Source organism: Haliotis rubra, unplaced genomic scaffold (genome assembly GCF_003918875.1).
Source record: "Haliotis rubra isolate DU_JTF1 unplaced genomic scaffold, ASM391887v1 Scf587, whole genome shotgun sequence".
NCBI classification, from domain to species: Eukaryota; Metazoa; Mollusca; class Gastropoda; order Lepetellida; family Haliotidae; genus Haliotis; species Haliotis rubra.
In genome coordinates, this window is record NW_025767287.1 from 582368 (window position 1) to 595918 (window position 13551).

Genomic DNA, 13551 nt, shown 5'->3' on the forward strand with positions numbered 1-13551 from the left:
ATGCCCTGACAATGTAAGATCTCGTCAGCTGTACTCCCTGTCTGAAAATTCTGGTTTGATTATTGAATCTGAGGAGCATTGTCCAAGAAGAAACACTCAAGGACTTATGCGTTCATGTCTCAAACTTGCCTGATTGTGAGAAATTTTCTTTTTGAAGTTGAATGAGAATGTTAAGCCAACTACCTAACCTTCACACATCTAAAAAAGAAACAAAGTAACAGATATTCACAGATTGAGGTAAATTTACCAATGTTCATAATGACTGTCATTACCCATAGTACTTACTGGGCTATCTAGTACGGTCTGTGCCAGCTGCTGTCTGCACAGATAGGCCGGTGACGGCTTGATGGACATAGGCTTGTTCACCACACCACACTTGTGTTCGCTTCCCGATATACAGTTCCTACATATCCTTTTACCGCCGAGGGAATAATTGTTCCATTGATTAGTCGTTCAAACAGGGCGGTGGGGTAGCCTGAGTTTCGATTCCCCACATGGGTACAATGTGTGAAGTCCATTTCTGGTGTCCTCCGCCATGATATTGCTGGAATATTGCTAAAAGCGGCGTAAAATCATACTCACTCACTCAATTGTTCAAACAAATATAACATACGTGTTTTTCTCATTTTGTCATGTAAATATTTATTATAAATAGAATAATATAAATAAAGGAGGAACAGTGTTTATTATCTGCATTTTGTTCGTGTTTTAAACCAGTGTAGGGTTTCTGTCTTAGCCTTGGCGGCTATATCCCCCCTGAGACTGACAAGGGTGAGGACCTCGGCGGACATGAGGACGGCGTACGCAGTGAGGATGTTCCCTAGGCTGGGGTTGGTGTGAGCTGCAGCCCCTGCCTTGATGTCGACGCGGACTCCTTCCATCTGCATACTGACGGTCACCAGACACAGCAGGTGGAACAAGGAGTGTCCGTGACCGACAAGGTCAAACCGTCCTGGCGACAGACGCTCTGGGGTGTGGCAGGAAAACAGAATGGCACAAATCGCCAGCAGGAGAAAACACGTGGTCAGGTGGTTGAGGGATGCGAGCGAACAACCTGGCGTCGTCATGCATTCCGAGTAACGTGCAAATATCGGTATTGAAATTACCAGAGCGTAGACCAGCAGAGCGGCGAGCATGAAGACATACCGGGTGCCGTTATTTGTGGATGCGCACTTGAGCTTGGCAATGCAACAGACGTAGAATGTAAACCAGCTGAAGAAAACGTTGAGAGGTAGGAAAACCGGTTCCATGATGGTGTACATGTATCTCTGAGAACAGATGTACATGCACCCTATTCCAGTCCCGAAGGTGTAAAGCGTGACGCCACCATAGTCAATCATGAAGAGAACATAATGCCACCAGACAGATTTTGAATGGAACTGGTGGGCGATGGCACTAAATAATGTCCCAAAGAAACATCCCAAACTAAACCCGACCAATGACCAGCCATATTTATCCTCGATTAAGTCAAAAGTTTGTGAGAAAGACCAGACGTGTTTGAGTATGAGTAGGGTGGCTAGCAGGTGAGACCAGACGTTGAGGCTCTCGTTGTGGACGTGGAACAGTGTCTTCCAGTAGTAGCTCCAGGGCTGGTTCGGTCGACGATATCCGGTGAGGATGAAGGGCTCTCTGAAGGCAGGTGGGACGTGTCGGGCTTCAACTGTACTGCGATGGGGCTGTATTATCGACAGGATTCGAGAGGGCAGCTCCCCGAGTTTGACGCTACTAATGAACATCATCTAATAAACAAAAATGATGAAACTTAATATAAGCATGTCAAAGGTTGATGGTTGAGGTTAACGCTGCTTCTGTCAGTATTTCAGTTAAACACAACATTTCAGCCTAACTAATACGGTACGTTAAGATAAGACACTACTGTATATTTCTCTTGCATATTCCTCATGTTCTCCGTTTATATCGATGTATATATATCGTTACTGTGATCACATACATCAATACATATACCATGTCCAACACGACCTATCGATCACAGTTCATCCCTTGTTTGGCAATGACCTCTTCTGAAAACTGAAGCCTAAATATTGTGCTGTTTCCATGATGACAAACGGTCTTAATAGTCCTCATGAGAAAGCACATTGTGCTACTTGTAATTGGCCTAGCCAATCGATCGATACGGTCGATACTCTCGAGTTTCAGGATATGTCAACTACAGCAAGTGTAGCACACTATTTGCTGGTAACACGAAAAGGTCATGATGACATAAGGACAGCAGGTCACAAATTACGACGTCATGATCCACATTTTAGTGAACTGTTCTGACAACCGTGGGCACGGCATGATCCGCTACCTACACATGATAGGGCATGGCGACAAGTGCTGCACAGACCTGGCAGATGTATGATTGTGTAATCAAAGCAGGCGATTAAAATAAATCCGTCGCGGTGATACTCTGTGCTGTCCATCTACATACACACATACATTATACCCATCAACACACACTGAAGTCACTATAGTATGGAGTTGGAATGACACAGTATTCACACTACCGACTTCCCGTTTGCACACCAACAACCCATACCAGGAAATAGGGAGGGGTGTCGTCTAAACTTCGTAATGTTATCGCGTGTTTGACGCGGAACTAATTTAATTGTAGTTGATGCAAGCAAGGTCACCTCACAATACAAAGCCCCAGTACGTCCATATACCGGGTAAATAAGTGATTTGACTTACCTGATATGACGCTTTCCCAAGTGCAGTGATAACTTTAAAGTATGTAGATGTTAGAAGCTTACATGAGGTTAAGTTACGGCTGTATCCTGAGAACAGCCCCACTCATAACTACTGTCGAGCAAGCGTCCCGGCTCAATACAGACAGCAGTAACTACAACCTTCTTATGGCCCAGAATTATTCATCATTCACAGTATATCACGCTTTGACCTCTGGCGATGAAAACAACCCTGTCCAATTCTAAAGCCCAACAGTGACGCAGCAAAACGCGGAGCAAGTGAAGCGTGACCTGGTCCGGTTGAACAGCGAGATCATGTATCCCAAGGCGTGCTTCTCTTCAGATGTGCATGTGTCATTACGGTCGCTGTCGTCTATATGGATAATAATTCATGTTATAACCAGTCGTTTTCTCAACCAAGGGACGATGGTGTAGCTTAGTTTGTGCATCGTCCGCATGTACTGTTAATTACAGGATTTTATTACCTACGAGGGCGAACATATCGGGGTTCATATTTTTCATATGATGCCCCAGGGCAAAATATCACTTTGTTATGGTGACGTGACGTCATGAACAAGGCTATGACGTCACGTTTCTTCTGTGACGTTGCGTTCTACATGCGGCGACGGCGGGTAGCCACCCTGTGTCTGAAAGTAGATTTGGGTTTATCTACCTCAATTTGACGACTTCGGTAATTAACAGAATATTATATTCGTGCCCATATCATACTATGTTTACGACACTCGCGCCTAAATATCGGTATATCCCTCGCTCTCGCTCGGGAAATACCAACATTTTGGCACTCGTGTCGTAAACATAGTATGACATGGGCACTCATGCAATATCCTCTATGAATCTCCCACCTGAGTATGTCTAGGTACGGTGTCTTGTACCTTTTATGTTTTTATGTAAGTGGTTTCATAATGCCAAGGGACCGTTCTTAATTTACGGCTAGGGTATAGGTTGGGGGTCACCCAATTTTGTACACATCCGGGATAGAATGAACCTTCAATAATCCATTCTTGTCGTAAGTGGCGACTAACGGGATCGGGTGGTCAGGCTCGCTGGCCTGGTTGACACATGTCATCGGTTCCCAATTGCTCAGATCGATGCTCATGCTGTTGATCACTGGATTGTCTGGTCCAGATTCGATTATTTACAGACCGTCGCCATATAGCTGGAATATTGCTGAGTGCGGCGTAAAAGTAAACTCACTCAATCTCTGTGTGTGTGTGTGTGTGTGTGAGAGATTGAGGGAGAGAGAGATTGATTTTAAACATGACATGCAGGTTGTGGGTGTGTGTGTGCGTTCACTTACAAATCTTTACTTTGTACATAAACACTAGGGGCATTTACATTGTACAAGTACATGCTTCTCCATAGATATCATCATCATCATCATCACTCTAGCCATTAATTATAAACGGTCCCTAAACGACCTAATCACCACTTCTACCGGACTTGTTTCAATATACTGCGTGTAGGGGTGAACCAATTCTTAATCGCACTCTGCATCAGTGTAAAATCCAACACAATTTCATCAACGCTACTCCGTGCTCACCGTATGCTACCTTAACGTTTACTTTTATGTCTATATACAAGTCAGTAAGTTACTTGTATATGCTGAACATCCATGATATATTATCATTATATAACAAATATGATAAACTGAATATCTCCCCATGAGAATGTAATCCAAGAGTCCTTGTCTTAGGAAGGCATACAACACGCTGTTGGCGTACATACTTTATAGCCGTACGTGTGAGCAGACACATGAGATACCGTCTGTACCCACACAAAAGGAAATAAGAGAGCAAAATAAGTAATACGGGAATATACTAGGGCTATTACAGTAAACAAGAGATAGATGGAAAGACAGATCATTTGTCATAAAGATGACACGACACGTGCTTAAAGAAATATAATATATATTTATTTTTTCACAAAATGTACAATTGAAAAGTCAGACAGAGGCACGGGTTGAGTGATATGTTTATCAGATACAAAATCACTTCGGAAGCACATTGGACATGGCGGAATGACATAAATACGTGAGAGAAAATTCTCAGAATAACGATAAGGTCCCTTTTCTGTACAAGACCACATTTCAAAGTACTAATACACTATAACATATTGTCACGCCTTCACTAATATTACTAATAACTAACAAACTGCGAATAGATGAATAAAGCAAATTTCGTGTGGGGAGATCAAACAACCTCGATAGTTTGTGAAAAGGCAATGTAAGGTAAATGTCTTGTGAACACCAAAACTGTTGAAATGGAAATATCTAGTCGGAAAGTGGCTTTCGTGATACATCCTCTACAAAATCGGAAGCTCCATGTTTATCTGAAACATCAGGTACAGAAACGACTGCTTCCTGATATCATGCCCATAAACGCTTGTTGTTTATAAGTCTCGAGAATATTGCTAAAAGCGGCGTAAAACTAAACTCAGTCAGTCAGTATAAGTCTCGACCGACCCAAAACAAGTCACCGAGGATTGCGACGACCAGCCTCTACAATCCAGTGTATTATGTCTCTGTTGCCATTTCACCCATCTCTAACTTAACGTGAGCATATTTTATTTGCATGGTTAAGGAAGCAACTGCAGCAAATGAGTCCAGGCTTTGAATCATTGCAAAATGGAGACTGCTCATCCTTTATTATCCTTTGGGCGCACTATCACGGCGGACGAAAAACGTGAATGCATCTTTGTTCAACGGTTTAGTACGTATACCAAATGTCGTGCAAGCAAAATATATGGGGTTAGGTCGGTTACATATACAAGACGGGGTAGACAACATTGGTTATATTATTCGGATGCGTGGTTTATTTAAATACAATTTAGGAATCACTGGTCTTTGTTTAGGGATGATTGTCCGTGTTTATCCCTGCATGGCTAACAACGTGACGTCTTGCTCACTATGGTTTGAATTCTGATTTTTAAAAGAAATATGGCTACCGGTCCATTGAGAAGTGAACCCGCCAGGAGATTCACCGAAGTGCCCATTTATCTTACATATTATACAAATATTTATGTTCAGCAGACAAGCATGACTTATATTTCACAAGGCTGGCGTTGAGTTGGCAGTGATGTCTCAAAGAATACTTCAGGTCAGGGAATTTACAACCAACATTATAATATATAGCAGGGTATTATATCTGTTAATGTTTAAGACAATTACTAATAATGGCCCAATCTGACCCATCACAATTGATGTAATCATGAGTTCCCATTCGTCTCCAGCAAAGTCAGTTTAAAACGACGCACTCATTGGGGAGAAACATCTCATAACATGAAACTATAACATGAATAGATAAGACACAACTGTTAACAGACACATGGAAAAACAAACACCCGTCCATTAATACTATTGCTACCTCCCAGGCTTTGCATCAGCAGGCTACTATCGGGAAACGTGAGATATGATTATCACTTTCATACCACTTTCAATGCAATACTTATTACACTTGTACACATTATTACTTCTGGCATATGTGTACTTTAAATACATTATGCAAAATTGATGGTTCCAATTCAATCAGATTTTGAGGCACTTAGAACTTCTTTCACCTTTGTGTTAATGAGCCCTCTCATACTCACTAACGTTAACAATTCAACGACTATCAAAACTACAAATGCCGTCAGGAATGAGGTTAGATCTGGACGCGTATGCGCAGTAGCGCCAGAGAGAATATCCGTTTTGATGGCTTCCATTTCAACTATCATGGTGATCAACGTACTGATGTGGAATATTTGGTGTCCGTGGCCGAAAATATCGAAATGCCCTGGTTTGAGCGCTTCTGGGAAGTGAGTGGTGAAGGTTAGAGCATCGCATATCAGGAAAATGAAGACGAAGTGGAGATGTGTGAGGGAAGAGAGGCTGCATTCGTCGTCCAGGATACAGGGAACGTACCTGGCAAGGACTGGGATACCCAAGAGGAACGCTTGGGAACCTAATGCAAATACCATCAACATCTTTCTTCCTTTGCTGTAAGGGTCCTTGAAACAGAGTTTGGCAATACAACATGAACAGAACCCCATCCAACTCATTAATACATTAAACGGCAAGAATACATTTTCGACTAGCCCATAAATATACTTATGTGAGCAAACGTAGAAGCAGGCTAGTCCTGTCCCAAAACTACAGAAGGTCACTCCTGCATAGTCCAACAGAAACCAGATGTAGTGCCACCAAGGGGACTTGGTGTGCAGGAGATGACAGGCGGAGCTCAGAAAGGCTTGGATAAGGGCGCCAATGCTGAAGCCGATAATGGTGGCCGCGTCCTTGTTGGTTTCAAAGTCAATGGATACGCTCAGTCGATAAATCTGAGTGAGGACCAACACAAAGGCAAGACTGTGCGTCCACACATTGACTGACTCGTTATGAAGCTGGAAGAAACTGAGTATATAGTAGGTCCACGGTTTGTTAGTTGGTCGGTAACCGCTGAGGATGTATGGTTCCTTGAACATGTGCGCAACTTTCGTCACCGGAAGAGTTGACTGGTGCAGTGGCAGCCGGAGGAGTATCTTCATGTAGTCCAAAACACTGGTCATGGTCGAAGAATCCTTACCTCGGTGCTGACAGATAGCCGGTTCCTTTTTTCTGAAACAGACATATAATTTCGTATCCAGTCATTGACGTCAAGACATCGTGATTCCTGATGAATTGGCACCTGTGAGACAGGCATACATAAAGTTGGATAAACTGCAATCGACTAACATGAAAATAACAAATATTAAAATTTTAGTATTGTAGGCTTTCTTTTCAAACACATGATGCAGTATCAACGCCATGTACACACGACCACACCACTGTATTTGAAGAACACCTGACTGTTATACCACACGCAGCATACGTTGTAATTGGCATTAACCCTTCCCAATCAAGTACAGATTCTAGTACTTTTGTTACGTTGAGTCACACCCAGAATTCGAACCCACACTCTCCTAGCGAGACACCCAATCGCCAGCACACAAAGTCAGCCATCTAACACACTCAGCCGCTTCCACAGTGGCATTCTCGTCGTTACACCACAGCCGATACTCACAAACAATTTCGATCCTTCAGTGTCGACGAAATATGTTTCTAAGAAGTCCTGTCATAGCAAAGCTGCAATGGATCTGCTAGTCGGCCTGTCAGTGCGGTGCATCAGTGTGTCGTGCAATTTCGACCCTAATCCCGATTCCAGATCTTTCCCTTGTAGATTTGTATATGCGTGGCATAATGTGACAGGTGCGTTTAAATTTACAGTGCAATCTGATATCAGCAGACGATATATCCATGTTCACATTATATGAATGTAGAAATATTTGGTCAATACCCATCATCATACTGCACATTCCGTAGCAACAACAAAGGGATAGCGTACCATAAGGTAGGGCAATAAAACGAAATGGTCAGGCGATACAGCAATATCATAGCAAAGCCGTTTTCCCATTTATTACGAAATTACTGATATCTTGAATTGTTTCAAAGATATCTTGTCTTATATTAGAGAGTATTAAAGATATCTCTTATACAGATATATTGCAATACATTATATCACGAAATGAATTTGATGAAGCATAGTAATGACATATTGAAAAGAACTGCTCATATCTTACATTGGACGTAACAGGAAATGTTTCTATATGATATAAATAACTCATTTCATTAACTGTTATCTTGAATTATTTTACTTATGGTTTTGTTCAAATACTTCTGCCTGTAAAGTACCTCGGTTATGTTCCTAATCATTGCGGGCGTTGCTAATTTCCATCAGGATCTTGATTGTATTCGGTCAACACTGGATGACACGCAGCTTTTGTTGACATAATCCTGCTCAAATGTTATCGGCATGTGTGAAACCGGAAAAACATACCAAAATGTAAGAGATGTAAGTCAAACAGACAGGATCATTCCTTCTGTGTGTGTGTGTGTGTGTTGCAGATTCGATTTCGCCTATCGTGTTTTATCGTGTCAGTGTAACGCTATTTAACTTTATTATTTAGTGACTACATATCCAAAGGATTAAAAGCTGTAAAGTTGCTATGGTGAGTTCACTTGCTCTTTAACCTTAAACTTCATATGGTTGTTTAGGTTGTTCTGTTAAACGGACCCTGTTTGGTTCATTTATCTAGCTGCATTTCACTGATGGGAGAACCAAGATGTACCGACGCGTGGACTTTAATAAAGTCGCCCGAGGCAGTGTAATGATATGGGCAATAGATACCAGGAAGTACTTGGGGCTAATGGTAGGGACATGAGCCACTCAGTTCTCATTGCCTTGCCATGTGTGACGTCTTCATATCGAAAAAACCCAAAAAAAAACAAAAAAAAAATAAAAACAAACTGCTGTGCAGTTGGTAATGTTTCATCACTCATCAAGCGTTTAGATGTGGAATAAATATGCGTTAATTCACACAGAAACAACTTTTTTATATATATATTTCGAACATATTGCATAATATTACTCATTATATATTTTCCCTTTTGACCATATATTCGGTCACGCATAAGCGATGAATATACTTGTATCGACATTACGATCAATGCCACCTCTGGATCGAGAGAATATCCTTTTTCGCCAAATCATCAGCAACGCAATGGGCGTAATCAAAATCATGGTTGTCGTATCAGCAGAGCTGTTGGTGTTACCCGCATTCATAGAGATTTTATGTGCGGCTCATTTAATTGACTCACTTGATAGCGCATAACACCCCATACTTTTAAAAGTATCAGTGTGTTATAATTAACCATAGCTAAGGAATTTATCCAAACCTCAAATTAACTTGCTATCTGGATAAATTGTCCCTCGAGGAATAATTGAACGGCAAATCTAAACGTAAACAGAACGAAAAGCTCTAGTTCATGCAGAGAAGCAGAAGCTGGCTCTGTCGTGCTGGTAACTAATGGTCGTATGGCGTTAACAAGGGCTGCTATTTTCAAGATTCTGGCATACAATCCTCAACACATTACATAAACATCAATGTCAATATCTGGTGCACCCTCCTCCAAATGCAATAACATCACTGAACCTTCTCCTCATTGACTATATCAGATGTTGAATTTGACTTTGAGGTTTTGCGTTCCATTCTTGTTTCAATCCATCTAGATTGGATCTCTATGGCGTATTCTGCGACACATAATGTCCCAAACATGATCTAAGACACTGCTATCTGGACGTTAAGGTAGCGTTATTATCGCCCCTTGAAATCACCAACGGCACGATGCACGATGTAGCACAGCATTGTCGTCCATGAAGACCAGCCCTGCGTTCAGAGGATGGTCATGGAAATGTGGTATAACATCAGTAACTGTAAGTCATGTAAAGAAGAGACAAACCACAAGGTGGTGGCATTATTTAGCCCGGTACTAAATGTTTGTAGACCAAAATAGGAGTGTGTTTGGCAACTCCACTTGTCTGCGTGTGCTTTCAGTATCTGGTTTGCCTGGTACTGACTCCACCATAGAGAAACTGCCCTGGAACAACTCGTGTCAAATGAAATACCTCGTGGCTATCGTTCAATATCAAATGAATAAACCCAAATCCTGCATGAATACAAGTTACAGTATGCACACTACTACTACGTTTATGTTATAATCGATATTAAACATAGATTGCATTCACCCACGTACGCTTCCAGCAACACATGTATATATACGTCTATGTATTCATACGGTGGACGCTAAACTATAACTACGGTAAACCGCCACGCCAGCTGCCACTGCAAACACAGCACACTGTAACTAAGTGTATGTGAATCAGACATGAGCAAGCACGTCATAGTCTCGCTTCGTGGAGCGGTTACTCCTGGCTGGACAAGGCTTTGTCACGTGTGACTGCGAAATCTTAATGCATGCTGTATTATTAAGTGAAAGTGATTCTCGGCAAAACTGAAGTACAGCTACCCCTGTCACTCTAGTTTACATTTCCACAACAAATAATTAGTCTCGTGAGTGACATCAGTGACACGGCTGTGTCCAGCTGTAAGATATACGTGTATTCATTAGGACTGATGTTACACGAAGAAACCACTATAAACCTAATTAAGTGTCGTTACACTTATCTCTCGTGCCTCCTCAATTCTTTGGGTAAATTGTACTACGGTCAGGGTAGGTTATCCCCAATCCTTTTCCCTTGGCTCCTTGGATAATTACTTTCGCCGAGGGTATTTATAGTGGCTCTGAAACACTTTCTTTTTACAAAAGTTGTCATTTTCACAGTGGTGTTATTTGTTCTCTACAAGCTTGTTCACCAAGGGATACAACTCTGGTGATACTTTACAAATATGGCACTCGGAGTTGTCTCCATTGAAACAAATTCGGAAAATGTTATACATACACCTTTGATAGGGTAAATATTGAAGACCAATATGGTTTGAAAAATCTCAATACTGTCTGGACAAACAACTATAATAGATGCTCATCCTTCCTGCCCGAAGATTCTACGATACTGAGGCATCAGGTGATATACATAAAGAAGATCGGGAACGGTTACATTCCATGTACGAGGGCCAGACCCTTGTTCTAAGCCATCCTAATTCTCATTCTGACAGAAAGAAAGAAAGAAACGCATCATGCCATACATGTGGCGCTGAATTGAAGTTGCTTTGTGGAACACCTGACAGTCAGATATGGCAGGGTCAACTTCAGTGTTGATAGAGTATAATTATTTAAGTTTTACACCTCAGATTGTTTATGTTTTTAACAAACCAATTTATCTATACAGACTGCTTTTCTGAACAGTTTGAAAATCAATATAATTTGATTGCGACTTACGTAAGGAGGTCGAAACTGTCAAAAGATCTTAGTGTTAAGATTTTTAGAAGTTGGTGTATACTAGTCAAGGAGAGATATTTGGTGAAAGACAACCTTTGTATTCTGTTATGATGCGACCTGTTGGTATTATCCTTATGCCGCTGTCAAACAAGAGTGACACTGACTATTGGGGGTGACTATTGAGGGGGAAACTATTGGGATAGCGATAGTCTATTGCAACATACTATTGCAGTAGCGATAGTCTTTTGCGACCAACTGTTGCAATACTATTGCAATAGTTTTATCCTTCCTTGAATTGTCTCATCTGGAGTCATTTCCCAAATGAATGTATAGTTAATATAAAATTTGAAACTTGAAATCCAGATCAAATATACAGTTAAAACATAAATTCAATGAAGCTGCAAGTCTGCACCTAAACAATAAAAATACAAAAACACCATAAATATTTAATAAACATTTTGTGCCGCGCATTTATCAAAGAAAGTCAGTTACTAAACTATCGATAATCAAACATACTATCGATGCATCGATAGTTTTTCGTTTCTACCATCGATTAATTGCTATCGGAGACTCAACAATCGCAATCCATCGATAGGTCGATGCATCGTTACAGCCCTACTGACTATGTTTATAACTTGCGACATATATTTGTATGCTTTATGCATTTTGAAGAATATGGGGAAGAATTTTCTATTGAAAATGTTAAGCATTGCCAGAACTAAATGTGTATGGTCATGCTGTTGGATTTCATTCGCGCTTAGTGCCTTTAAAAAATATATGCTAGATCTATAAAGTCAAGCTGCTGCGGTGGAGGTACAATCATCCAATTCAGTGTTCATTCAGTTGCTCGCAGGTGTGAAGTCACTGTATGGATGAAGACACACTGGGATTATTGATCTAAAAAGATGGTCGTGGCTGAATACGTTGGAAATAAACAGATATGCTTATTATTTTATGGAAGCAAAGCGCATGAAGGTTTATAGATCCATTAGCATTTTCACAGTACTGTTGAGTAGACGTGCTATTTATCAAACCCTTAAACATCAGTGTCACCAAACCTGCTCTTATCACTACATATTCACTTGAAAGGAACATTACTGTGTACGCGCCTACCTTTCTATATATAGATCTAAAGTACTTGTGCAATAAAGTGTGTACAACACGACCCGTGGGTTATTTGAACACATTACAATGGGGCAAAGTGTATTATATACAAAATACAAATCCTGGTTCCCTGCTGGAATAATGAAAACAGTGTTTACAAATCCAGACTGTAACACATACAGTAGGGGCCTACCATTGTTACCATAACTCCAGACATGCATGGAGTTTATATCCTCAAATTCATTTTGATATTCTAGTTTCGGAACGATGACTGTGACAGCATATATAATATAACGTATCTTTTAGAATATATACGATGGTATGTGAATCACTCAACCTTACAGCGTGGTGTATATTAAGGTGTGCCGTCTTATCACGTAAACATGGACACTGTTTCGTTCCGCTTGAGGAAGCACAGTTGGCCTAAATACTTACGAGATATAAGTCTATGTGTTACAAAATGCTTACCTCTGCATGTGTATGGATACAGTGTTGTCCACGGGTTATCTGTATGTCGGGTGACTCATTATTTTCATTCTACCGACAAACGTATCAATGTTTTGAAGTTGTCAAGAAACATCGTCGTCTGCTATGTATGGATCGCAATGACCCACTGCGCAGTGAATCCGTCGAAGCCTTTGATTGGTTAAAATGTATTGTAAAAGCGGCTACATATTTCAACGCTTATGAAATAGTTCTACCAGTCAAACTGCATGGAGTTCGCTGCTGTGTTATATCTTATATATAATTGCCGTAATACTGTCTCTTGTGACGAGGTGAGATTTTAAAAAAAGTATCTAGCTGGCTGAAAGTGCGTGTGTACAACATTTAATTCAAATCAATCAGATTACTTCAAATCGCTATGCGCGATGGCGATCACAAACATCTATCGCAAATTTGTCAGTTGTCAAGGAAACGAATTATCGATAAATGATATATTATTAAAATAAAATATAGTCAAGGAAAAGAATAAGGGAACACACCAGGGACGGA

The 13551-nt window shown here is 40.9% G+C and overlaps 2 protein-coding genes across 4 annotated transcripts; both read right to left on the reverse strand.

Annotated features, from left to right (window-relative positions):
• Positions 1–622: 622 nt before the first annotated feature.
• On the reverse strand, positions 623–3056 carry LOC124254917 (membrane progestin receptor alpha-like). 3 transcript variants are annotated; one of them, XM_046688760.1, is made up of 2 exons: positions 2754–3056; positions 623–1739 (listed from the first exon to the last, which is right to left on the reverse strand). In XM_046688760.1, exon 2 carries the CDS (start codon positions 1737–1739, stop codon positions 687–689), a length of 1053 nt encoding a protein of 350 aa, XP_046544716.1. In that variant the 5' UTR covers positions 2754–3056; the 3' UTR covers positions 623–686. The 3 variants fall into 3 exon arrangements, with proteins under 3 accessions (XP_046544716.1, XP_046544715.1, XP_046544717.1); XM_046688759.1 differs by having other exon boundaries at positions 2692–3055; XM_046688761.1 differs by lacking the exon at positions 2754–3056 and adding an exon at positions 1952–2682.
• Positions 3057–4598: 1542 nt separating this feature from the next.
• Positions 4599–13181, reverse strand: LOC124254916 (membrane progestin receptor alpha-like). Its single transcript, XM_046688758.1, has 2 exons — positions 13027–13181; positions 4599–7296 (listed from the first exon to the last, which is right to left on the reverse strand). The coding sequence occupies exons 1-2, from the start codon at positions 13032–13034 to the stop codon at positions 6228–6230; spliced, it is 1077 nt and encodes a 358-aa protein (XP_046544714.1). The 5' UTR covers positions 13035–13181; the 3' UTR covers positions 4599–6227.
• Between the last annotated feature and the right edge of the window lie 370 nt (positions 13182–13551).

Excerpts from the sequence above, each read along its gene's own strand:
- LOC124254917 (XM_046688760.1), bottom strand. The coding sequence starts at position 1,739 with ATGATGTTCATTAGTAGCGTCAAACTCGGGGAGCTGCCCTCTCGAATC.